This window comes from Oncorhynchus masou, chromosome 30 (genome assembly GCF_036934945.1).
Source record: "Oncorhynchus masou masou isolate Uvic2021 chromosome 30, UVic_Omas_1.1, whole genome shotgun sequence".
In the NCBI taxonomy this organism is placed as follows: domain Eukaryota; kingdom Metazoa; phylum Chordata; class Actinopteri; order Salmoniformes; family Salmonidae; genus Oncorhynchus; species Oncorhynchus masou.
In genome coordinates, this window is record NC_088241.1 from 35,171,982 (window position 1) to 35,196,449 (window position 24,468).

General features: G+C 43.1%; 1 protein-coding gene across 7 annotated transcripts in view; it reads left to right on the top strand.

Moving 5' to 3' along the window:
- The window catches only part of LOC135522580 (voltage-dependent L-type calcium channel subunit beta-2-like), a 139,227-nt gene extending 132,019 nt beyond the window's left edge, over nucleotides 1-7,208 (top strand). For 5 of the 7 annotated variants that reach the window (XM_064948978.1, XM_064948976.1, XM_064948979.1 and 2 more), the window contains 4 exons: nucleotides 460-614; nucleotides 1,592-1,687; nucleotides 3,440-3,622; nucleotides 4,806-7,208. In XM_064948978.1, coding sequence (XP_064805050.1) covers nucleotides 460-614; nucleotides 1,592-1,687; nucleotides 3,440-3,622; nucleotides 4,806-5,564 — 1,193 coding nt within the window. In that variant the 3' untranslated portion in view covers nucleotides 5,565-7,208. The remainder of the gene's footprint in view (nucleotides 1-459; nucleotides 615-1,591; nucleotides 1,688-3,439; nucleotides 3,623-4,805) is intronic. The other 2 variants (XM_064948977.1, XM_064948980.1) reach the window with 1 other exon arrangement.
- Nucleotides 7,209-24,468: the final 17,260 nt, after the last annotated feature.

A 24,468-nucleotide genomic window follows, 5' to 3' on the forward strand; every position in this document is an offset into this window, starting at 1 on the left:
CCGGTTATGATATATAAATGAATAAAGACACAAACACATGCTTCACTGTTTCATCAACCATACACTCAATACACAAGCCGTCCACATGCTTGTGAACCAGATGTAATGAATTCAATGTACAGTGTCCTAGATGCAACCAAGCAAACACAACCTCTTCCTTCCTAATCTGACCAATGAATCTTGGAGTAGTCTAGCAGTAGTCAAGCTGCTTATGTTGAAAATCCTTGTTTGTACAAAGGTCAAATTAGCTTTAGAATTTCCTTTTTTTGAGGGAAAAGCTAATATTTCACTTTAAAAAAAAGTATAATCATTGTCTTGCTAATATCTCCTTCTCTCACCGCCGCCTAACTGAATGGCAGAATGGAAACGGATCTATGGTTTGACTTTCGTTCTCGCTTTTTCTCTCTCTCTGTCTGTGACTCGTCTGTCCCTCCCTCTGCCACTCTCGTTCTCTCTTAGTAGCTGAAGTGCAGAGTGAGATAGAGCGTATCTTTGAACTGGCCCGGACCTTACAGCTGGTGGTTCTGGACGCAGACACCATCAACCACCCGGCCCAACTGGGCAAGACATCCCTGGCTCCTATCATCGTCTACGTCAAGATCTCCTCTCCTAAGGTGAGGCCAAGCAATGCAAAAAAATGGCAACTTACATTTCCATTCCACAAAATGCACTTTGGTAGTTTAAACTTGACATGTCAAACTGAATGCAGTGTACTAGTGTACAGTGTGCCCTAGTGTATTACATGGTTCATATTCTAATACTAACCTTTATTTTCTAGTAATGTATTCAGCCAACCTTCCATATCACACACAGTAATATTATGTGTAATTGTGGAAAGGTAGATGCAGGCCAGGAGAACAAGTGTAAACGGTCCAGTGTGAGAGCAGTGAGTGACAGATTGATGAAGTAAACTGAGCTGAAGTGAAAGTCTCCTGAGTAGGGAAGTAGTCTTCTACTGGTTTATGGAGGTCTATGGATGTCCCTGATGCATTGGGGAGCAAGTGGTGTATGGATGTCTTGTCACTGCTCATATCGCATTTTTCTAACTGAACGGCGTCCTGTTTGGGTTATTAAACACTCCGCTCGTCTGAATGGGAGAGAGTGAAGTGGGGCCACTGATTCATCACGCTAACCTTCAGCCTTAGTGTAAATAACACCCATGATTCAAATATCCTTCAAAAAACGCTGGCATTTGAGTAAGATAGAAAGGGAAAGAAGGCATCGCTGAAGGAATGTGAATTACGGCTCTAAATCAAAGTGTCGGCAGTCTGAATTGCACCTCGATGGGATAAACCAAGTGTATTTGACTCCTCTTTTTATCAACATCTGCTGCTGTGAACCAGTAAAACCGCAGTTCTACTTTAGTGCTGATGTTAGGTTCAAGTTTCCACGTTGCTGCTACATCGGAGTTGACTTCCTCACAGTGCTGATGATGCTGTGATGTGTTGGAGTTGCCTTAGTTTCGGTGCTGATGACGCTTCCGTGTGATGGAATTGACTTTGCCAGGGTGTTGACAACGCTTTAATGGGATCGAGTTTACTCCGTTATGGCGCTGATGGCCTCTCATGCCCCTCGCTCATATGTCCCACAGGTTCTGCAGAGGCTCATCAAGTCCAGAGGGAAGTCCCAGGCTAAGCACCTCAATGTCCAGATGGTTGCCGCAGACAAACTGGCCCAGTGCCCTGCCGTGAGTATAGCCACACCACTGCCCGGAGATCACTGTTACCTGGATGACAACCCACCACATACCACATCTAACACATCCTGGACATTTCATAATACTGTTTCAGTGTGCCGTTTGAAGATTTGGGTTTCTGTGCATCAAGCCTCTGTTGATACTGTAAAGGAGACTATCGCCGGCTGAATCCTAACTTGCGGACTCACACTGAAAATACAAACTCGAGTTACTTGAAGTCTTATGTGTATTACCACTGATGTTGATCGCAGATTTGCGTGGAGGTTTTGAGTCGTGTGCGTATATCTCCCGGTAGGGTTCAACCCTTATATTAATAATACTGTTGTGGAATGCTTCAGAAAGACTCATATCTCCTGCCAATTCTATTTCCGTCCTTCTGTGATCTTCTTGGATATTCTTTTAGAATATGAGTGCAATCATTTCAGGCTTGTGGAAAATCTGCCCTGTTGTACATCCAAAAGCATCAAATCAAATTGTATTTGTCGAATACAACAGGTACAACCTTACCGAGAAATGCTTACTTACAAGCCCTTAACCAGCAGTACAGTTCAAGAAATAGAGTTAAGAAATTAGCTGAATAGACTAAAGTGAAAAAAATTAATATGGGGGGGAAAAAAGTAACAAGAAAATGACAATAACGAGGCTATATACAGGGGGTGGTGTTACCCAGTCAATGTACAGGTTAGTCGAGGTAATTTGTAAATTATGCATAGATAATAAACAACGAGTAGCAAGCGGTGTAAAAACAAAGGGGGGGGGGGGGGGTAAATGTCAATTGTCTGGGTGGCTTTTGATGAATTAGTCTTATGGCTTGGGGGTAGAAGCTGTTAAGGACCCTCTTGGTCCTAGACTTGGCGCTCCGGTACTGCTTGCCGTGCTGTAACAGAGAGAACAGTCTATGACTTGGGTGACTGGAGGCTGAAACATTTTTGGGCCTTCTTCATCGCCTAGTATATAGGCCGTGGATGTCAGGAAGCTAGACCCCAGTCATGTACTGGGCCGTACGCACTACCCTCTGTAGCGCCATTGCATCCCTAGTGGGATTTAGCTTTCAACAATCTCACTGATCAGAAAATTCTTGCCAAATTAATATTTAATGCTATTAATTATTTATTTATTTTTTACAGTTTTTGTCTAACTTTCTTCATCCGAGAAGCAGGTCAGTTTCTTGCTGAAGTGATTTGGAAGTTATTCCCAAAGAATCCCGAAGCCTGTCCTTTTTTATCACGAAGAAAAAGTACATCCGCTGTTTTAAAATTGTTATGATGCTATTCTTGGCCCATACATAGCACATACACATGCTGTTTTTCAGCCCTTAAAACACTACAATTGAGTTTTTTCCAATCCTCCTTTCTCTCTCTTTATTTCTCTGTTTTCAGCTCTTAAAACACTAACAATTGAGTTTCTTCCTATCCTCCTTACTTCCTCTCTTTATCTCTCTGTTTTGGGCACATCAAACACTAACAATACACAAAGGGCTCCAAAAGGGTTCTTTGGCTGTCCCATAGGAGAGCTATTTTTGGTTCCAGGTAGAATGCTTTTGGGTTCCATGTAGAACCTTCTTGGGAAAGGGTTCTATATGGAACCCAATAATGTTCTACCTGGAACCAAAAAGGGTTCTTCAAAGAGATGTCTTATGGGGACAGCAAAAGAACCCTTTTAGGTTCTAGGTTCTAGCATATTTATTTTTCTAAGAGTGTACCGTTTTCCCCTCCTCCCTCCCTCTGTTTATCTCTCATGTAGGAGATGTTTGACATCATCCTGGATGAGAACCAGCTGGAGGATGCGTGTGAGCACATGGCTGATTACCTGGAGGCCTACTGGAAGAGCACCCACCCCGCCAGCTGCAACCCCCCCAACCCGCTGCTGGCCAAGCTGGCGACAGACGCCCTGCCCTCCAGCCCCGCTCCCGTCTCCAGTATGCAGGTACAGGTGCTGACCAGGCTTTAGGCCAACATGGGCAGCCTGCTCCAGGGCCCAGACAGGGATAGCAGGGAGACCAGTAGCTCACTGGCCATGAGAAGCCTGTACCGCCACTGAGTCAGAGTCATACTGACCACAGTAGGAAAGAGCAGGGCAGAGAGAGTAATAGGAATAGAGAGACGAGGAACATGACCAGTGGTGGGCCTGCTAACCATAACTAGTCAAGATCATTAAGTCTGGAAAGTCCACTGACAACTCAGGAGCTTGTCATTTTAATTGGTTTAACACGGTGGGTTGCTATAATGAATTCCTTTGAAATAATTCATACTTACAGGAAAATGAATGAATAGGGTGATCATGATGTGTTTTGCATTATGCACCTCTGTCAGTTTGAAAATAATGATCTATTTGAAGGTTCTGTATTTAACGTTGAGCAGCGAACAATTCGTTTGGGTCATTTGATTGATTCGGGTCTGTTTCAGTTGTTTGTAAAATGTCCACGTCTTTTCCCCATCCCCATCCATTGCTCCCCCATTGGGAAATGTAAGACTGAAACTCCTGACAATGAGAGTCCTTTTGAAACTCTTGAAAATGCTGATGAAAATGCGTCTGATGAGTGAGGTTAACATGTCTGTGATAGTGGTGAGTGAGATACTCTGTCATAAGGGCTGTGTGGACTTCAGGGATGCATCTCAAATGGCACCCTATTCCCTATATGATGCACTACTATAGACCAGTGCCCATAGGACTCTGGTCGAAAGTAGTACACTAAATGGGAAATAGGGTGCCATTTGGGACTTGGACCAAGTGTTAGTATTCCATGGGGATTCGGCCTTGGTTCTGGAGACTTAAAATAATAAACCAGGCCAAATTAATCTGAAAGCAAACGGATATGAGGATTTTTAGGGAAACTGTATTCTCCAGGACCATAGTCAACCTTCAGTGGTTGGTTGATAACCTATATTCAACCTTTGAGTGTGCAGTGCACATGTGTGTATGTGTACAAGTGTGCTGTTTGAATTTCATGCATGCGGGTTTGCGTGTGTGAATTTGAAATATTGTCTGGAAATGGTTGAAATGTGTGTTTGATTTGCATGTGATTGAGGGTGTGTGTTTGTCTTTTTTACTCTGCATATGCGTGTTGGTGTGTCTAACTGTACTAACAGGCATGTGTTGCTAACCCCAGGGCAGCGGGGCAGAGGAGAAAGTAGGGGACAAGGCAGGACAAGGTGGGGAGAGGAAGGGCTCCAGAGAGGACCACCAGCACCACCATCACCACCACAGCCAGCATCAGAGCCAGGAGCAGCCAGATGGGGAGGGGGAGGAGGAGAGGGAGGAGGAGGAGAGGCCCCTAAGGACAGAGTCTTCCAGGAGACCCCAGCACGTCCACCACCGCTCCTCCTCCCAGCGAACTGAGCAGCACCACAACCACCACCACCATCATCGTGGTGGTGGTGGCCGGGCCAAGGGTCTCTCCCGGGGGGAGACACAGGACTCAGAGACCCCCGAGAGCCGGGAGAGCAGAGAAAGCAGAGACTCAGCGTACATAGAGCCCCTGTCTCAACTCCTACACCAGGAAGAGGAGGATGATTTTGGAGAGGAGTATGATGAGGATGGGCTTGAAGAGGGGGGGCACCCCCAGCAGCAGCAGGGGCGCTACGAGGCCCAGCCCCAACCCAGGGACCATCATCATCACCACCACCACCATCACCGCGCTGGCGAGGAGGCGGGCCATAGCACAATAGGACACCACCGTTCTAAGGAGCGTAACGAGCAGGACCACAACGAGCGCAACAAGCAGCGCAGTCACCACCATCAACGACCGGCCCGCGACCACCACCACCACCAGTACTATGACCGCGACCGGGACAGGGAGGGGGAGGTTGCCCCCAAAAAGAGGGGTGACACAGAGGACTGGGCCAGAGACCCCTATATTCACCAGTGACAGCCTAGCCCCGAGACTCCAACCCCTCACACACTGAGACAGTGGAAGGACTCCCATCTCTCTGAAACCGTTCTGTTGTCCCATCTTGCTGCTACACCCGTTTATGTATGCTTCCTTTGTAAAGGCCGTTGCATCCTTGGCAATGGCAGTATTTTTATTATATATAGTAAATAAATATATATATATATGTGTGTGTGTGTGTGTGTGTGTGTGTGTGTGTGTATCGATACATAGACATTTTCGTTTATGTGTGGATATGCATGGATCTTCTCAAATATGCATATTTTAAACCTGTGTTTGATGAAGCATGACACAACAGCAGAATTATCTTCTGTACTGTACTGCTTTCTGTGACTAGCATTTAAAAATATTTGTCAGGGTTTTTTTATTTATTTTTTGTATGCTGCCACTTAAAAGAAGAATTTGTTCATTCAGACTACTGTTAGCAATGACTGAGAAGTGGGAAACCATGTAACTGGGTTAAATGCTATATATTTGCAATTGTTTTTGTTTAATTTAATTGTTCCTGTTTTCTTGCTTGCGTTTAAAAAAAAATCTGCATTGTTCATTTTCGGTGTTTGGTCCTCTGATGTTGATGCTGCCTCTCCATTGGGGCACACCTTAGTCTGGCCTTACAAGACAAAAAGAATAGTGACATTACAGTACTGTTGTTCAATTTATAAAGGGTCCAGAAACATTTTGTAACATTGATACACACTCTGTTCAGCACTTTTAGTACAAAATACTGTAGACTGAATCACATTGTTGGTGTCAGGTGTACAACTATTTTATATTTTAGAGTAGAGTTATCGGGTCAAATCAATCCACTTTATTCCATGATGGTATGTCTTTTTAAGTGAAACCCTTTCTTATGGACAGTTCCATGCACTTAGTACAGTCCAATTAGCTATAAATGTGCGTTGTGAGATACCCCAAAAATATTTCCTTGAATTATATTTATTTTCGATGTCTAATTGAAAATCAATCACAACCACTGAGTGAAATCAACTGGATGCTAAAGGTTAGCCTTTCTGCTAGGCTATGGTGCTCAAGAACAGTTGTAATAACCTAGTTATAACATAGCTCCAGTCCAGGGCGTTACATGTGGCTTTCTAACGCTGAGCCTCAGTGCCAGCAAGCCCCACATAACGCACTGGACAAGAGCTAGTTATAAAGTTAGCATTGAAGATGAGGTTAGGGTCCTTACTTGAGGAAATGTGATGTAGGTGAATGTCTGAGTTATAAGAAGTAGATCCCTAGTGAGGTTTCTTAGTTCAGGCTGCCCTCTGTAAGGAGGTTAGGGGTATGTGCCCCAAATGTCACCCTGCTCCCTATATATAGTGCACTACTTTTGACCAGGGCCCATAGAGATCTACTCAAAAGTAGTGCACTATTTAGGGAATAGGGTACAATTTGAGATGCATCCGAGGTCACATACTCTGGCCCTCTGTTTACATTACCACCAACCAGCCAGTCCGCTAGAACAATTTTCAGTTTTTGGTTTTATTTTTGCCTAAAATATTATGATTATCCATTTATATGCTACTCTAGTAGCACTACACATTTTTAAGAGTGTACATATGTATGTACATATGTATAAATACAAAAAAATAAACTTGGCAACAAAGAATTGATGTACAAGAATATCTATTGGTATTGGATCTATTTGAAATATGTTTCCTGAAATGCTGTTTCTTACAAAGCTGTGCTGTCTGTCTTTACCGTCTGTGCGCGCAAGCCTGTGTGTGTGTGTGTGTGTGTGTGTGTGTGTGTGTGTGTGTGTGTGTGTGTGTGTGTGTGTGTGTGTGTGTGTGTGTGTGTGTGTGTGTGTGTGTGTGTGTGTAAAAGCAACTGCTCCCTCTGAGAATGACATTCGCAGGTGACGTTGACACTCTGACCAGGAATGTTTCATTTTTATAAATGTGTTATTCAACTTTTATTCAATCAAGGGAGCCCATTGACACCATAGTTTCATTTTCAATAGTGCCCCCGGGACAACAAATTCAACACGAACGTTCCAATAAAATGTATAAAAATTACAGGTTACAATTTGAAAAACTACAATTTCAACACAACAATACATTTTCACATGTAATCAAGACAAACGCAATTCTCATTTAACTAAATTAACATTTGACTACTAAACTGCCGTAGCGGCACCAGGGAGTCAAGATGCAGGGGGTTCTGCAGGTTATTCCAAAAATGGGGAGGATTTACTTATTAATTGGGTGGGGACCCGAGAAACCTCAAACCCCGTGAAAGGGTTTGGTAACCCATGTTCTTATACTTCAACAACGAAGTTAAGTCGGAAGCTTGTGTAATAGAGCTTTGTAAACAAAACAAAATGGAATAGTGAAATGATATACTGGACTTTAATGAGGACCAGACAAATTTTTGATACAGGATGCAGTGATCATTATTAAAACTGTCACCTGTGACAAAGGTTTAAGAGTAGTAGCTGCTGCATTCTGGTAAATGGTGTCACCATAGTTAAGGACTGTCAGGAAAGTTGACTGTACAATCGTCTTCCTGCTGTTGAGGGAGATGCAAGTTCTGTTAATAAAAAAGAAGCCCACTTCTAAAAAAAATGTAATAGCTCATCAGTATATTTTTGAAACAAATCCTTGTCAATACAAATACCCAGATATTTATAGGCGGGAATCCGATCGATGGGAGAACCATTCAATGAATAAATATGTAGTCAATCTGATTTGTTGTTGTTGATAATTCATTTTAAACCCACCAGGGCGATTTGTAAGTCAACAAAGTCAGATTGCAGCTCTGATCTACAGTTGGGACAATGGCATACACAATAGTATCATCTGCATACAGATGAATATTTCAAGTTAACAGATAGACCAATATTATTTATATAAATAGTAAAGACAGGTCCCAAAATATTATCCAGGACACTAGACAACACCATCAGAAGTTACACATTGTGTCCTGTCTGACAGATAATTCTCAAACCACTTGCGAGAAGCCTCATCCAAGCCTACTTCAGTCAACCTTTGAATGTGATGGCCAATAGTGTCGAAGGCTTTGGAAAGGTCTATAAATAAGGCAACACAATGACTTTTATGAGCTAAGCAATTTAATATATCTAAAACAAGCGTAGCAGCTGAACCGGCACTATGTCAAGGTCTAAAACTGTGTTGCTGCACATTAAGAATAGAGTGAGATGTTAAAGTTCTTAGCTGAGTTGGCCAGCGATTCTAAAACGTTTGAATGACAAGATCATTTGGAAATTGGACTGTAGTTATCTAAGTCAGGAGAATCTCCTCCTTTATGTAAGGGAAGGACATGTGCAGCTTTCCAGATTGTAGGGATAACACAACAGACAATTGTCAAGTAAAAAATATAGGTCACTGGTTCTGCAATAAGTGGGGCAGAGAGCTGCAGTAAGAAGTGATCAAGTGAATCAGCCCTTATGGCTTTTTTTAAACATCAATCTTTAGCAAACCACTTAGTAGATCGTTGAAATGAAAATAAAGTTAGTGAGTCTGAGTTTTGTTTAAAAGATTGGACCACTTTCCTATACACAATTCAAAAAATAAGTCTATTTTGCTTTTCTAACCAGTGTTAGGTTCTAATTCTCAAAGTAAAACACTCACTCATTATGAAAGCTTGACCAAGTTTTAATTCTTCCCAGAGGGTCAATACAGCTACATTCAGACAAAACATGTTTCCACCACTACAAGTATAGGCACACCCCCTTCTCTCCAATCCTTACATCTTTTTGCAACCTTTTGCCACATTTCAGGCTTCAAACATAAAGATATAAAACTGTATATTTTTGTGAAGAATCAACAACAAGTGGGACACAATCATGAAGTGGAACGACATTTATTGGATATTTCAAACTTTTTTAACAAAAGTTTCACAACAGTATCTCGGACCTGCCTGGTGTGTTCCTTGTTCCTTCATGATGCTCTCTGCACTTTTAACGGACCTCTGAGACTATCACAGTGCAGGTGCATTTATACGGAGACTTGATTACACACAGGTGGATTGTATTTATCATCATTAGTCATTTAGGTCAACATTGGATCTTTCAGAGATCCTCACTGAACTTCTGGAGAGAGTTTGCTGCACTGAAAGTAAAGGGGCTAAATAATTTTGCACGCCCAATTTTTCAGTTTTTGATTTGTTAAAAAAGTTTGAAATATCCAATAAATGTCGTTCCACTTCATGATTGTGTCCCACTTGTTGTTGATTCTTCACAAAAAAATAGTTTTATATCTTTATGTTTGAAGCCTGAAATGTGGCAAAAGGTCACAAAGTTCAAGGGGGCCGAATACTTTTGCAAGGCACTGTAACAGTCCCACGTTTTGAAAATTTTAACTCCATACTGTTCAACATTACGTACACTTGAAAATTACTTCTAAATGGACAAACATTAATAATAAATCATTAATAAAAAATAAAACATGATTAACATTCACAGTTAGGCTTACAGCCTCTGTTCTAAATGCACACTGCCGTGTCTTTGGCTATGCTGGATTAAGTGATATGACATGCTATTCTATAAAATAATTTCTCCGTAATTAATATTACCTGATCGAGCTAATCATGTAAATGTAATTAACTAAAGAGTCGGGGCACCACAAATAATATTTATAGAGCTGTTATCTTCCGAATAAACTCTTAAAGACATAGTAATATTTTACATTTCATCCCATCACGAATAATTTCATATTCAAACATTTAAATTGAACAACAATTCCATGTGAATCCGATAACTCTGATGTGTAGACTTTCCACTGTAGAGTTTATGTCATCTTATCATTGATGAGAATGTCTCAGATGACAACCGAACTGACATCATATTCATTAAGTACCACCGCATATGTTCAATTGGTCAGATTACCAGAATATAGTTCATTTCCCCCCACCTTCTGATGTTCCCAGAATCTCTTTGTTAATCAAAGGGGTTTGCAAATGTAACATCAGTAAGGAAGAGAGAGGAAAAAGAGGGGAAGAGGTATTTATGACTGTCATAAACCTACCCCCAGGCCAACGTCATGACAACACTCTTATTTCCATCTCTCATCATACAACAGAATGCCATTCCAGCTGAATCTGTTGGCTTCCTCCCCTCCAGCTGGAGCTGCTGTTAGTATCTCAACTTTCTCCTTCTGGTTCCCAAGGGAGTGATAGCATAACACTCGGAAAACAACAAAAAGACACACGAAACATAACAGCATTAGTAATGTGGTAAGCTATGCATAATTGTATATGCATGAAAACTAAAGTCTGAGACCATGACAATTCCCACTCTCTTCACCTGACTCTATGCTTCCAGGATACTTTTCTGTTGGATTCCACAAAAAGAAAGCCCTAAAAAGCCTCCTCGTGCTTTTTCCCAGTCTTCCCCTTTCCGGCCCCAGGTTCCCGAGAGGTGTTCCCAAGCCATGTAATTTTCACTTTGTTCCCCATCTCCTCCTTTGCCAGCTGATAGGCACGTCACCTGATAGGAAAGTGCGTATCACTAATCAACCCTACATCCTCTTGAGTTAACTCAGCACTGTATATGCTTTCACATCAATGCCGTCAACATTTTGTTTAGAGTATAATTACCCCAACATGTATCCTCTTTCATATGATGTATTAACCAATAAAGCAGCCAACTCCAACACAACTATGATGTTCAAAGTAGCTCCCAGACTCAACCCATCTGCATGTCTTACAGTGGAATCTAGTCTCTCTCTCTCTCTCTCTTTAGCTCCGCTTCCTCTGTCATCTGTTCTTCAAGCTCTCCCATTATGCAGCTGGAACCCACTTCACATGAGAACTATGCACCCACCGAGGAGAGACATGACGATATTTACCGCTGCAGGTGTTGTAAGGAGTACTGTGTGTGGACCAGACCAACACTGTCCCAACACCCCTGATATACACTCAATCTCCAGAATTCAGCCTGTGCCCTCAGTTATCTCTGCCTCCTCATGTGCTGCTTTCACCTGAGGATGTTCACACTGCAATACATGAGTCATTTCCTGACAACAAAGACTCTCCTCTTATGGCAAGATCACTAATTTGTGACATTTGATTAACAGCCCCCCCTGTACTCCCATCAGTCTCCCAGTAACCAGTTACCAAGCCATGTGGCATGAGTCTTCATAAACTGATATCCCAACAATGCTACTGAAGTAACCCCTGCTACTACTAACATGGCCCATGACTATAGCCTCCTTCAGTCCAGCATCACTACTCTAGACGGTTCTGACTTAGAATATGTGGACAACTACAAATACCTAGGTGTCTGGTTAACTGTAAACTGTCCTTCCAGACTCACATTCACTTTTTAGGGATAGGGGGCAGTATTCGGAAGTTTTGATGACTGAGGTGCCCAAAGTAAACTACCTGTTACTCAGGCCCAGAAGCTAGGATATGCATATATAGTCATAGTACTAGTATTGGATAGAAAACACTCTAAAGTTTCTAAAACTCTTAAAATAATGTCTGTGAGTATAACATAACTGATTTGGTTGGCGAAACCCTGAGGAAAATCTTTCCCATTAAATGTTTGTTTTAGGTCATTGGACTTTCCAATGCTTTTCTATGGGAAAGCCTAATTATTAGGACCCAGATTGCATTTCCTATGGCTTCCACTAGATGTCAACAGACTCTTTTTTTTAAATTTATTAAGAAGTATTCGTATTCTTTCTAAATGTCACTCAAAAGGACTGTAGTCTTTTGGTGCACGTAAATGAGTGCGCACTCCTCGTTGTTTTCTCCGGTATTGAAAACAATTTATTCCGTCTTAAATTTTATCAATTATTTACATATTAGGGTACCTGAGGTTGGATTAGAAACATAGTTTGAAATATTTGGGCCAAGTTTACAGGTTACCTTTGTAGGCATGTTGGGCGAGTTGGAATAGGTGTATTTCTGAATCAAACGTGCCAAATATATGGACATCTTTGGGATATAAAGAAGGACGTTATCGAAAAAAAGGACTATTCATTGTGAAACTGGGACCTTTGGGATTGCAAAAAGATGAAGATTTTCAAGGGTAAGCAATTTATTTAATCGCTATTTCTGACTTACGTGATGAATCTGCTTTGGTTGGAAAATGTTTGTGACTCTCTCCAGTGAAGGCGCACATTTGGTTACGTATCTCCGGTATTGAATATACTATTTTCCGTCTGAAATTTTATGGTTAATTTACATATTAGGGTATCTGAAGATGGATTAGGAACAGTGTTTGTCATGTTTGGGCCAAGTTTATTGGTAATGTTTACGATTCATTTTGAACGAGGGGAAACAAGTGGATTATTGAATGAAGCATGCCAAATAAACTTACATTTTTGGAATATAAAGAAGGACTTTATCGAATAAAAGGACTATTTGTTATGTAACAGGGACCCTTGTGATTGTAACCAGATGAAGGTCTTCAAAGGTAAGGGATTTATTTTATCGCTATTTCTGACTTTTGCGATGCATCTGCTTGGTTGGAAAATGTTTTTAATGCTTTTCCTTAGATAATCGCATGGTATGCTTTCGCTGTAAAGCCTTTTTGAAATTTGACACAGCGACTGGATCAACAAGAAGTTACGTTTATAAATGATGTAAGACACTTGTATCTTTATGAATGTTTAATATTTTGAATTTAGTATTTTTGAATTTCGTGCTCTGTAATTTCACCGGATGTTGTCGAGGTGGGTCGCTAGCGGCATGTCTATTCCTAAAATTAAGCATCTCCAATCCAAAATGTAATCTAAAATCGGCTTCCTATTTAGCAACAAAGCATCCTTCACTTATGCCTCCAAACATACCCTCGTAAAACTGACCATCCTACCGATCCTCGATTTCAGCGATGTCATTTACAAAATAGCCTCCAACACTCTACTTAACAAACTGGATGCAGTCTATCACAGTGCCATCCGTTTTCTTACCAAAGCCCCATATACGACCCACCACTGCGACCTGTACGGTCTCATTGGCTGGCCCTCACTTCATACTCGTCACCCAACCCACTGGCTCCAGGTCATCTACAAGTCTTTGCTAGGTAAAGCCCCACCTTACCTCAGCTCACTGGTCACCATAGCAGGACCCACCCGTAGCACGCGCTCCAGCAGGTATATTTCACTGGTCACCCCCAAAGCCAATTCCTTGTATGGCTGTCTTTCCTTCCAATTCTCTGCTGCCAATGACTGGAAGAAACTGCAAAGATCACTGAAGCTGGAGACTCATATCTCCCTCACTAACTTTAACCTCTCTGGGCAACCCGACACGCAAGCGTCCCACCTTGCCAACAATAAATGCAAATGCGGTACGCCAAATGCTAATAGCACTCGTTAAAACTCAAACATTTATTAAAACTCACATGCAGGGTACTCAATTCAAGCTACACTCATTGTGAATCGAGCCAACAAGTCATATTTTGAAAATGCTTTTCGGCGAAAGCATGAGAAGCTATTATCTGATAGCATGCAACACCCCGAAATACCAGAAGGGGACGTAAACAAAATAATTAGAGTAGCCGGCGCTACACAAAACGCAGAAATAAAATATAAAACATTCATTACCTTTGACGAGCTTCTTTGTTGGCACTCCTATATGTCCCATAAACATCACAATTGGGTCTTTTTTTTCGATTAAATCGGTCCTTGTATACCCAAAATGTCCATTTATGAAGACCGTCAGATCCAGGAAAAACACAGTTTTTAAACGCAACGTTATTTTTTTAATTAAAAAAGTTGCCTATAAACTTTGACAAAACACTTCAAACTACTTCTGTAATCCAACTTTAGGTATTAGTAAACGTTAATAAACGATCAAATTGATCACGGAGCGATCTGTATTCAAATCAAATCAAATTTATTTATATAGCCCTTCGTACATTAGCTGATATCTCAAAGTGCTGTACAGAAACCCAGCCTAAAACCCCAAACAGCAAGCAATGCAGGTGTAGAAGCACGGTGGTTAGGAAAAACTCCCTAGAAAGGCCAAAACCTAGGAAGAAACCTAGAGAGGAACCAGGCTATGTGGGGTGGCCAGTCCTCTTTCGGCTGTGCCGGGTGGAGATTATAACAGAACATGGCCAAGATGTTCAAATGTTCATAAATGACCAGCATGGTCGAATAATAATAAGGTAGAACAGTTGAAACTGGAGCAGCAGCACGGCCAGGTGGACTGGGGACAGCAAGGAGTCATCATGTCAGGTAGTCCTGGGGCATGGTCCTAGGGCTCAGGTCCTCCGAGAGAGAGAAGGAGAGAATTAGAGAACGCACACTTAGATTCACACAGGACACCGAATTGGACAGGAGAAGTACTCCAGATATAACAAACTGACCCCAGCCCCCGACACATAAACTACTGCAGCATAAATACTGGAGGCTGAGACAGGAGGGGTCAGGAGACACTGTGGCCCCACCCGAGGACACCCCCGGACAGGGCCAAACAGGAAGGATATAACCCCACCCACTTTGCCAAAGCACAGCCCCCACACCACTAGAGGGATATCTTCAACCACCAACTTACCATCCTGAGACAAAGCTGAGTATAGCCCGCAAAGATCTCCGCCATGGCACAACCCAAGGGGGGGTGCCAACCCAGACAGGATGACCACATCAGTGAATCAACCCACTCAAGTGACGCACCCCTTCCAGGGACGGCATGAGAGAGCCCCAGTAAGCCAGTGACCCAGCCCCTGTAATAGGGTTAGAGGCAGAGAATCCCAGTGGAAAGAGGGGAACCGGCCACGCAGAGACAGCAAGGGTGGTTCGTTGCTCCAGAGCCTTTCCGTTCACCCTCCCACTCCTCGGCCAGACTACACTCAATCATATGACCCACTGAAAAGATGAGTCTTCAGTAAAGACTTAAAGGTTGAGACCGAGTTTGCGTCTCTGACATGGGTAGGCAGACCGTTCCATAAAAATGGAGCTCTATAGGAGAAAGCCCTGCCTCCAGCTGTTTGCTTAGAAATTCTAGGGACAATTAGGAGGCCTACGTCTTGTGACCGTAGCGTACGTGTAGGTATGTATGGCAGGACCAAATCAAAGAGATAGGTAGGAGCAAGCCCATGTAATGCTTTGTAGGTTAGCAGTAAAACCTTGAAATCAGCCCTTGCTTTGACAGGAAGCCAGTGTAGGGAGGCTAGCACTGGAGTAATATGATCAAATATTTTGGTTCTAGTCAGGATTCTAGCAGCCGTATTTAGCACTAACTGAAGTTTATTTAGTGCTTTATCCGGGTAGCCGGAAAGTAGAGCATTGCAGTAGTCTAACCTAGAAGTGACAAAAGCATGGATTAATTTTTCTGCATCATTTTTTGACAGAAAGTTTCAGATTTTTGCAATGTTACGTAGATGGAAAAAAGCTGTCCTTGAAATGGTCTTGATATGTTCTTCAAAAGAGAGATCAGGGTCCAGAGTAACGCCGAGGTCCTTCACAGTTTTATTTGAGACGACTGTACAACCATTAAGATTAATTGTCAGATTCAACAGAAGATCTCTTTGTTTCTTGGGACCTAGAACAAGCATCTCTGTTTTGTCCGAGTTTAAAAGTAGAAAGTTTGCTGCCATCCACTTCCTTATGTCTGAAACACATGCTTCTAGCAACGGCAATTTTGGGGCTTCACCATGTTTCATTGAAATGTACAGCTGTGTGTCATCTGCATAGCAGTGAAAGTTAACATTATGTTTTCGAATAACATCCCCAAGAAGTAAAATATATAGTGAAAACAATAGTGGTCCTAAAACGGAACCTTGAGGTACACCGAAATTTACAGTTGATTTGTCAGAGGACAAACCATTCACAGAGACAAACTGATATCTTTCCGACAGATAAGATCAAAACCAGGCCAGAACTTGTCCGTGTAGACCAATTTGGGTTTCCAATCTCTCCAAAAGAATGTGGTGATCGATGGTATCAAAAGCAGCACTAAGGTCTAGGAGCACGAGGACAGATGCAGAGCCTCGGTCCGATGCCATTAAAATGTAATTTACCACCTTCACAAGTGCCGTCTCAGTGCTATGATGGGGTCTAAAACCAGACTGAAGCATTCAATAGCAACAAGTTTGGAAAACGTAGCCCACTTTTCCGGTTCCATTTTTTCCAGTTGTGGACCTGAAGACCAGATGCGCCTATTACTCAGATGACCAAGGATTTAGTTGCATCGAAATCACAACACTGGCAACATCGTATGGTAGCTGTAGGAACTGTAATCCCATCCTTAACTATTATTCCTTCCAATAGACAATACAAAGACTGGCGGATTGATTTTTTCTCCGTCGATTTTGTGATCAGGTTTCCTTGCGATTTTGACCACGGAACATGTACTTTTATAGTCACAGACATCATGGAACCAGTTTTAGAAACTTCAGAGTGTTTTCTATGCACACATACTAATCATATGCATATACTATATTCCTGGCATGAGTAGCAGGACGTTGAAATGTTGCGTGATTTTTAACAGAATGTTGAAAAAAGTAGCCTGATCTCTAACAGGTTTAACCTCTTGAAGCTAGAGGGCACTATTTTATGTAAACGGCCTATTTCTCAGGACCAGATGCTAGAATATGCATATAATTGACGGATTAGGATAGAAAACACTCTAAAGTTTCCAAAACTGTCAAAATATTGTCTGTGAGTATAACAGAACTGATAATGCACGCAAAACCATGAGGAAAATCAAACCAGGAAGTGGCTCTATTTTGAAAACTCCATGTTCCATAGCCTCCCATTGCTCCATTTAAAGGGATATCAACCAGATTCCTTTTCCTATCGCTTCCCCAGGGTGTCAACAGTCTTCAGACATAGTTTCAGGCTTTTATTTTGAAAAATGAGCCAGAACAATAACATTGTCATCAACAACCGTTGAATTGCATAGCGCCACATTCAAATAATAAAACAAAAAATATATATTTTCATGAAATCACAAGTGCCATATTGCAAAACACAGCTTAGTCTTTTGTTAATCCACCTGTCGTCTCAGATTTTGAAAATATGCTTTACAGCGAAAGCAATCCAAGCGTTTGTGTAAGTATATCGATCGCTTGACAAAACATTATGTACACTTAGCATCAAGTAGCTTGGTCCCGAAAATCAGAAAAGCAATCAAATGAATTGTTTACCTTTGATGATCTTCAGATGTTTTCACTCACGAGACTCACAGTTACACAACAAATGTTCCTTTTGTTCCATAAAGATTATTTTTATATCCAAAATACCTCCGTTTGTTTGGCGCGTTATGTTCAGAAATCCACAGGAAAGAGCGGTCACGACAACACAGACAAAAATTCCAAATAATATCCGTAATGTCCACAGAAACATGTCAAATGTTTTTTTATAATCAATCCTCAGGTTGTTTTTAAAATATATAACCGATAATATATGAACCGCAACTGTATTTTTCAGTAGGACAGGGAAAGGCAATGGCTGCTCAAACTCTGTCGCGCGAGCAAAACTCATGCGAACACTTGACGCGATGTTATCTTTCTGGCTCATTTTTCAAAATAAAAGCCTGAAACTATGTCTGAAGACTGTTGACACCTTGATTGTCCTCAGGTTTTCACGTGCAATATCAGTTCTGTTATACTCACAGACAATATTTTGACAGTTTTGGAAACTTTTCTATCCAATACTAATAATAATATGCATATATTAGCAACTGAGACTGAGGAGCTGGCCGTTTACTCTGGGCACCTTTTCATCCAAGCCACTAAATATTGCCCCTGCAGCCATAACATCATAACATCGCTTATGCAGGCAGGACAATGGTCACTGAACTCATTAGCAAATATCCCATTGGTTGTAAATTTATGAGGAGCTTTTGTTTGAATAATATCTAAAAGAGTAGATATTTTAGGGTGTTTAAAGTTGGGACTAGCTGGTTTAGTTATCAACTGAGTTAGATTTAGCTTAGTACAAATATCGTTCAGGCTATCAGATACGGGCATCAACCAATCCAAATTAAGATCACCCACTATTAATAATTCTGTTTAGCATAGTCAAGTGCAGCATCCAGATGTTGCACTTGATGAATTTATAAAATTGCTTATTTCAATTATTGATCAACATGCACCTGTTAAGAAACTTACTGTTAAAAATGTTAAGGCTGGGCCTGCGGAGTGGCTCAGCGGTCTAAGGCACTTTGGTCGCCAGTTGTATGGTGCTACCTCCAACATGTTGTTGCGGCTGGCTTCCAGGTTAAGCGAGCAGTATGTCAAGAAGAAGGGTTGTGTTTCGGAGGAGGCATGGCTCTTGACCTGTGCCTCTCCTGAGTCCGTACGGGAGTTTCAGCATTGGGACAAGACTGTAACTACCAATTGGAATCAAAAAAAGGGCTATTTTTTTAAAGGCTCCATGAATTGAGAAACTGTATGGTTGAAGTAGCCTTTAATATTATTGACCATAACCCGTTGAGAAAATGTAATTGCTTTTCAACTTTTGTCGTATCGTGGATTCAGAGCTATCTACATGTATCTAATAGATCATTTACATTTACATTTAAGTCATTTGGCAGACGCTCTTATCCAGAGCGACTTACAAATTGGTGAATTCACCTTATGACATCCAGTGGAACAGCCACTTTACAATAGTGCATCTAAATCATTTAAGGGGGGTGAGAAGGATTACTTTATCCTATCCTAGGTATTCCTTAAAGAGGTGGGGTTTCAGGTGTCTCCGGAAGGTGGTGATTGACTCCGCTGTCCTGGCGTCGTGAGGGAGTTTGTTCCACCATTGGGGGGCCAGAGCAGCGAACAGTTTTGACTGGGCTGAGCGGGAACTGTACTTCCTCAGTTGTAGGGAGGCGAGCAGGCCAGAGGTGGATGAACGCAGTGCCCTTGTTTGGGTGTAGGGCCTGATCAGAGCCTGGAGGTACTGCGGTGCCGTTCCCCTCACAGCTCCGTAGGCAAGCACCATGGTCTTGTAGCGGATGCGAGCTTCAACTGGAAGCCAGTGGAGAGAGCGGAGGAGCGGGGTGACGTGAGAGAACTTGGGAAGGTTGAACACCAGACGGGCTGCGGCGTTCTGGATGAGTTGTAGGGGTTTAATGGCACAGGCAGGGAGCCCAGCCAACAGCGAGTTGCAGTAATCCAGACGGGAGATGACAAGTGCCTGGATTAGGACCTGTGCCGCTTCCTGTGTGAGGCAGGGTTGTACTCTGCGGATGTTGTAGAGCATTTACCTACAGGAACGGGCCACCGCCTTGATGTTAGTTGAGAACGACAGGGTGTTGTCCAGGATCACGCCAAGGTTCTTAGCGCTCTGGGAGGAGGACACAATGGAGTTGTCAACCGTGATGGCGAGATCATGGAACGGGCAGTCCTTCCCGGGAGGAAGAGCAGCTCCGTCTTGCCGAGGTTCAGCTTGAGGTGGTGATCCGTCATCCACACTGATATGTCTGCCAGACATGCAGAGATGCGATTCGCCACCTGGTCATCAGAAGGGGGAAAGGAGAAGATTAATTGTGTGTCGTCTGCATAGCAATGATAGGAGAGACCATGTGAGGTTATGACAGAGCCAAGTGACTTGGTGTATAGCGAGAATAGGAGAGGGCCTAGAACAGAGCCCTGGGGGACACCAGTGGTGAGAGCGCGTGGTGAGGAGACAGATTCTCGCCACGCCACCTGGTAGGAGCGACCTGTCAGGTAGGACGCAATCCAAGCGTGGGCCACGCCGGAGATGCCCTACTCGGAGAGGGTGGAGAGGAGGATCTGATGGTTCACAGTATCGAAGGCAGCCGATAGGTCTAGAAGGATGAGAGCAGAGGAGAGAGAGTTAGCTTTAGCAGTGCAGAGCGCCTCCGTGATACAGAGAAGAGCAGTCTCAGTTGAATGACTAGTCTTGAAACCTGACTGATTTGGATCAAGAAGGTCATTCTGAGAGAGATATCGGGAGAGCTGGCCAAGGACGGCACGTTCAAGAGTTTTGGAGAGAAAAGACAGAAGGGATACTGGTCTGTAGTTGTTGACATCGGAGGGATCGAGTGTAGGTTTTTTCAGAAGGGGTGCAACTCTCGCTCTCTTGAAGACGGAAGGGACGTAGCCAGCGGTCAGGGATGAGTTGATGAGTGAGGTGAGGTAAGGGAGAAGGTCTCCGGAAATGGTCTGGAGAAGAGAGGATGGGATAGGGTCAAGCGGGCAGGTTGTTGGGCGGCCGGCCGTCACAAGAAGCGAGATTTCATCTGGAGAGAGAGGGGAGAAAGAGGTCAGAGCACATGTTAGGGCAGTGTGAGCAGAACCAGCGGTGTCGTTTGACTTAGCAAACGAGGATCGGATTTCGTCGACCTTCTTTTCAAAATGGTTGACGAAGTCATCTGCAGAGAGGGAGGGGGGGGAGGAGGATTCAGGAGTGAGGAGAAGGTGGCAAAGAGCTTCCTAGGGTTAGAGGCAGATGCTTGGAATTTAGAGTGGTAGAAAGTGGCTTTAGCAGCAGAGACAGAGGAGGAAAATGTAGAGAGGAGGAGGAGTGAAAGGATGCCAGGTCCGCAGGGAGGCGAGTTTTCCTCCATTTCCGCTCGGCTGCCCGGAGCACTGTTCTGTGAGCTCGCAATGAGTCGTCGAGCCACGGAGCGGGAGGGGAGGACCGAGCCGGCCTGGAGGATAGGGGACATAGAGAGTCAAAGGATGCAGAAAGGGAAGAGAGGAGGGTTGAGGAGGCAGAATCAGGAGATAGGTTGGAGAAGGTATGAGCAGAGGGAAGAGATGATAGGATGGAAGAGGAGAGAGTAGCGGGGAGAGAGAGCGAAGGTTGGGACGGCGTGATACCATCCGAGTAGGGGCAGTGTGGGAAGTGTTGGATGAGAGCGAGAGGGAAAAGGATACAAGGTAGTGGTCGGAGACTTGGAGGGGAGTTGCAATGAGGTTAGTGGAAGAACAGCATCTAGTAAAGATGAGGTCGAGCGTATTGTCTGCCTTGTGAGTAGGGGCGGAAGGTGAGAGGGTGAGGTCATAAGAGGAGAGGAGTGGAAAGAAGGAGGCAGAGAGGAATGAGTCAAAGGTAGACGTGGGGAGGTTAAAGTCGCCCAGGACTGTGAGAGGTGAGCCGTCCTCAGGAAAGGAGCTTATCAAGGCATCAAGCTCATTGATGAACTCTCCGAGGGAACCTGGAGGGCGATAAATGATAAGGATGTTAAGCTTGAAAGGGCTGGTAACTGTGACAGCATGGAATTCAAAGGAGGCGATAGACAGATGGGTAAGGGGAGAAAGAGAGAATGACCACTTGGGAGAGATGAGGATCCCGGTGCCACCACCCCGCTGACCAGAAGCTCTCGGGGTGTGCGACAACACGTGGGCGGACGAAGAGAGAGCAGTAGGAGTAGCAGTGTTATCTGTGGTGATCCATGTTTCCGTCAGTGCCAAGAAGTCGAGGGACCGGAGGGAGGCATAGGCTGAGATGAACTCTGCCTTGTTGGCCGCAGATCGGCAGTTCCAGAAGCTACCGGAGACCTGGAACTCCACGTGGGTCGTGCGCGCTGGGACCACCAGATTAGGGTGGCCGCGGCCACGCGGTGTGGAGCGTTTGTATGGTCTGTGCAGAGAGGAGAGAACAGGGATAGATAGACACATAGTTGACAGGCTACAGAAGAGGCTACGCTAATGCAAAGGAGATTGGAATGACAAGTGGACTACACGTCTCGAATGTTCAGAAAGTTAAGCTTACGTAGCAAGAATCTTATTGACTAAAATTATTGAAATGATACAGTACTGCTGGAGTAGGCTAGCTGGCAGTGGCTGCGTTGTTGACTTTGTAGGCTAGCTGGCAGTGGCTGCGTTGTTGACACTACACTAATCAAGTCGTTCCGTCGAGTGTAATAGTTTCTACAGTGCTGCTATTCGGGGGCTAGCTGGCTAGCTAGCAGTGTTGATTACGTTACGTTACGTTAAAAGAACGACAATAGCTGGCTAGCTAACCTAGAAAATCGCTCTAGACTACACAATTGTCTTAGATACAAAGACGGCTATGTAGCTAGCTAGCTACGATCAAACGAATCAAACCGTTGTACTGTAATGAAGTGAAATGAAAATGTGATACTACCTGTGGAGCGAAGCGGAATGTTGACCGGGTTGTTGAAGTTCAATTCGGTAGACGTTGGCTAGCTGTTGGCTAGCTAGCTAGCAGTATCTCCTACGTTAAGGACGACAAATAGCTGGCTAGCTAACCTCGGTAAATTAAGATAATCACTCTAAGTCTACACACTCTAAACTACACAATTATCTTGGATACGAAGACAGCAAAGACAACTATGTAGCTAGCTAACACTACACTAATCGAGTCGTTCAGTTGAGTGTAATAGTTACTACAGTGCTAGTAGACGGTGGACGTTAGCTAGCTGCTGGGCAGATAGCAGTGTAGACTACGTTAGGACGACGAAATACGATAATTACGCAATTATCTTTGATACAAAGACGGCTATGTAGCTAGCTAAGAAGAAATTGCTAAGATTAGACAAATCAGACCGTTGTACTATAATGAAATGTAATGAAAATGTAATGAAAAGTTATACTACCTGCGGACCGAAGTGTAGATGCGACCGCTCGCTCCAACCCGGAACCCGCAACAGAGGTGTTTCTTTAATGGAAGATTATCTAATGTTAAACATGTAAAGTTTGGTGTACTGCAGGGCAGCTCTCTTGGCCCTCTACTCTTTTCTATTTTTACCAATGACCTGCCACTGGTATTAAACAGAGCCTGTGTGTCCATGTATGCTGATGATTCAACCCTATATGCATCAGCAAGCACAGATAGAGAAGTTACTGAAACCCTAAACAAACAGTTGCAGTCAGTTTTAGAATGGGTGGCCAATAATAAACTGGTCCTGAACATAATAAAACTAAGAGCATTGTGTTTGGTATAAATCATTCCCTAAGTTATATACCTCCGCTGAATCTGGTAACGAATGGTGTGGCTGTTGAGCAAGTAGAGGAAACTAAATTACTTGGTGTTACCTTAGATTGTAAACTGTAATGGTGAAAACAGATACAGTTGAATTCAGGCATTTACATACACTTAGGTTGGAGTCATTAAAACTTGTTTTTCAACCAATCCACAAATTTCTTGTTAACAAACTATAGTTTTGGCAAGTCAGTTAGGACATGTACTTTGTGAATGACACAAGTAATTTTTCCAACAATTGTTTAGACTGGCTATTTCACTTATAATTCACTGTATCACAACTCCAGTGGGTCAGAAGTTACATACATTATGTTGAATATGCCTTTAAACAGCTTGGGAATATCCAGAAGATTATGTCATGGCTTTAGAAGCCTAATTGACATCATTTGAGTCAATTGGAGGTGAACCTATGGATGTATTTCAAGGCCTACCTTCAAACTCAGTGCCTCAGAAATCAGCCAAGAAAGAAAATGTAGACCTCCAGTCTGGTTCACCCTTGGGAGCAATTTCCAAACGCCTGAAGGTACCACATCCATCTTTATAAACAATAGTACACAAGTATAAACACCATGGGACCACGCATCCGTCATACCGCTCAGGAAGGTTACATGTTCTGTTTCCTAGAGATGAACATACTTTGGTGTGAAAAGTGCAAATAAATCCCAGAACAACAGCAAAGGATCTTGTGAAGATCCTGGAGGACACAGGCACAAAAGTATCTATTTCCACAGTAAAACGAGTCCTATATCGACATAACCTGAAAGACCACTCAGCAAGGAAGAAGCCACTGATCAAAAACCTCCATTAAAAACAGACTACGGTTTGCAACTGCACGTGGGGACAAAGACCATACTTTTTGGAGAAATGTCCTCTGGTCTGATGAAAAATATATAGAACAGTTTGGTCATAATGACCATTGTTATGTTTGGAGGAAAAAGGGGGAGGCTTGCAAGCCGAAGAACATCATCCCAACCGTGAAGCACGGGGATGGCAGCATCATGTTGTGGGGGTGCTTTGCTGCCGGAGGGGCTGGTGCACTTCACAAAATAGATAAC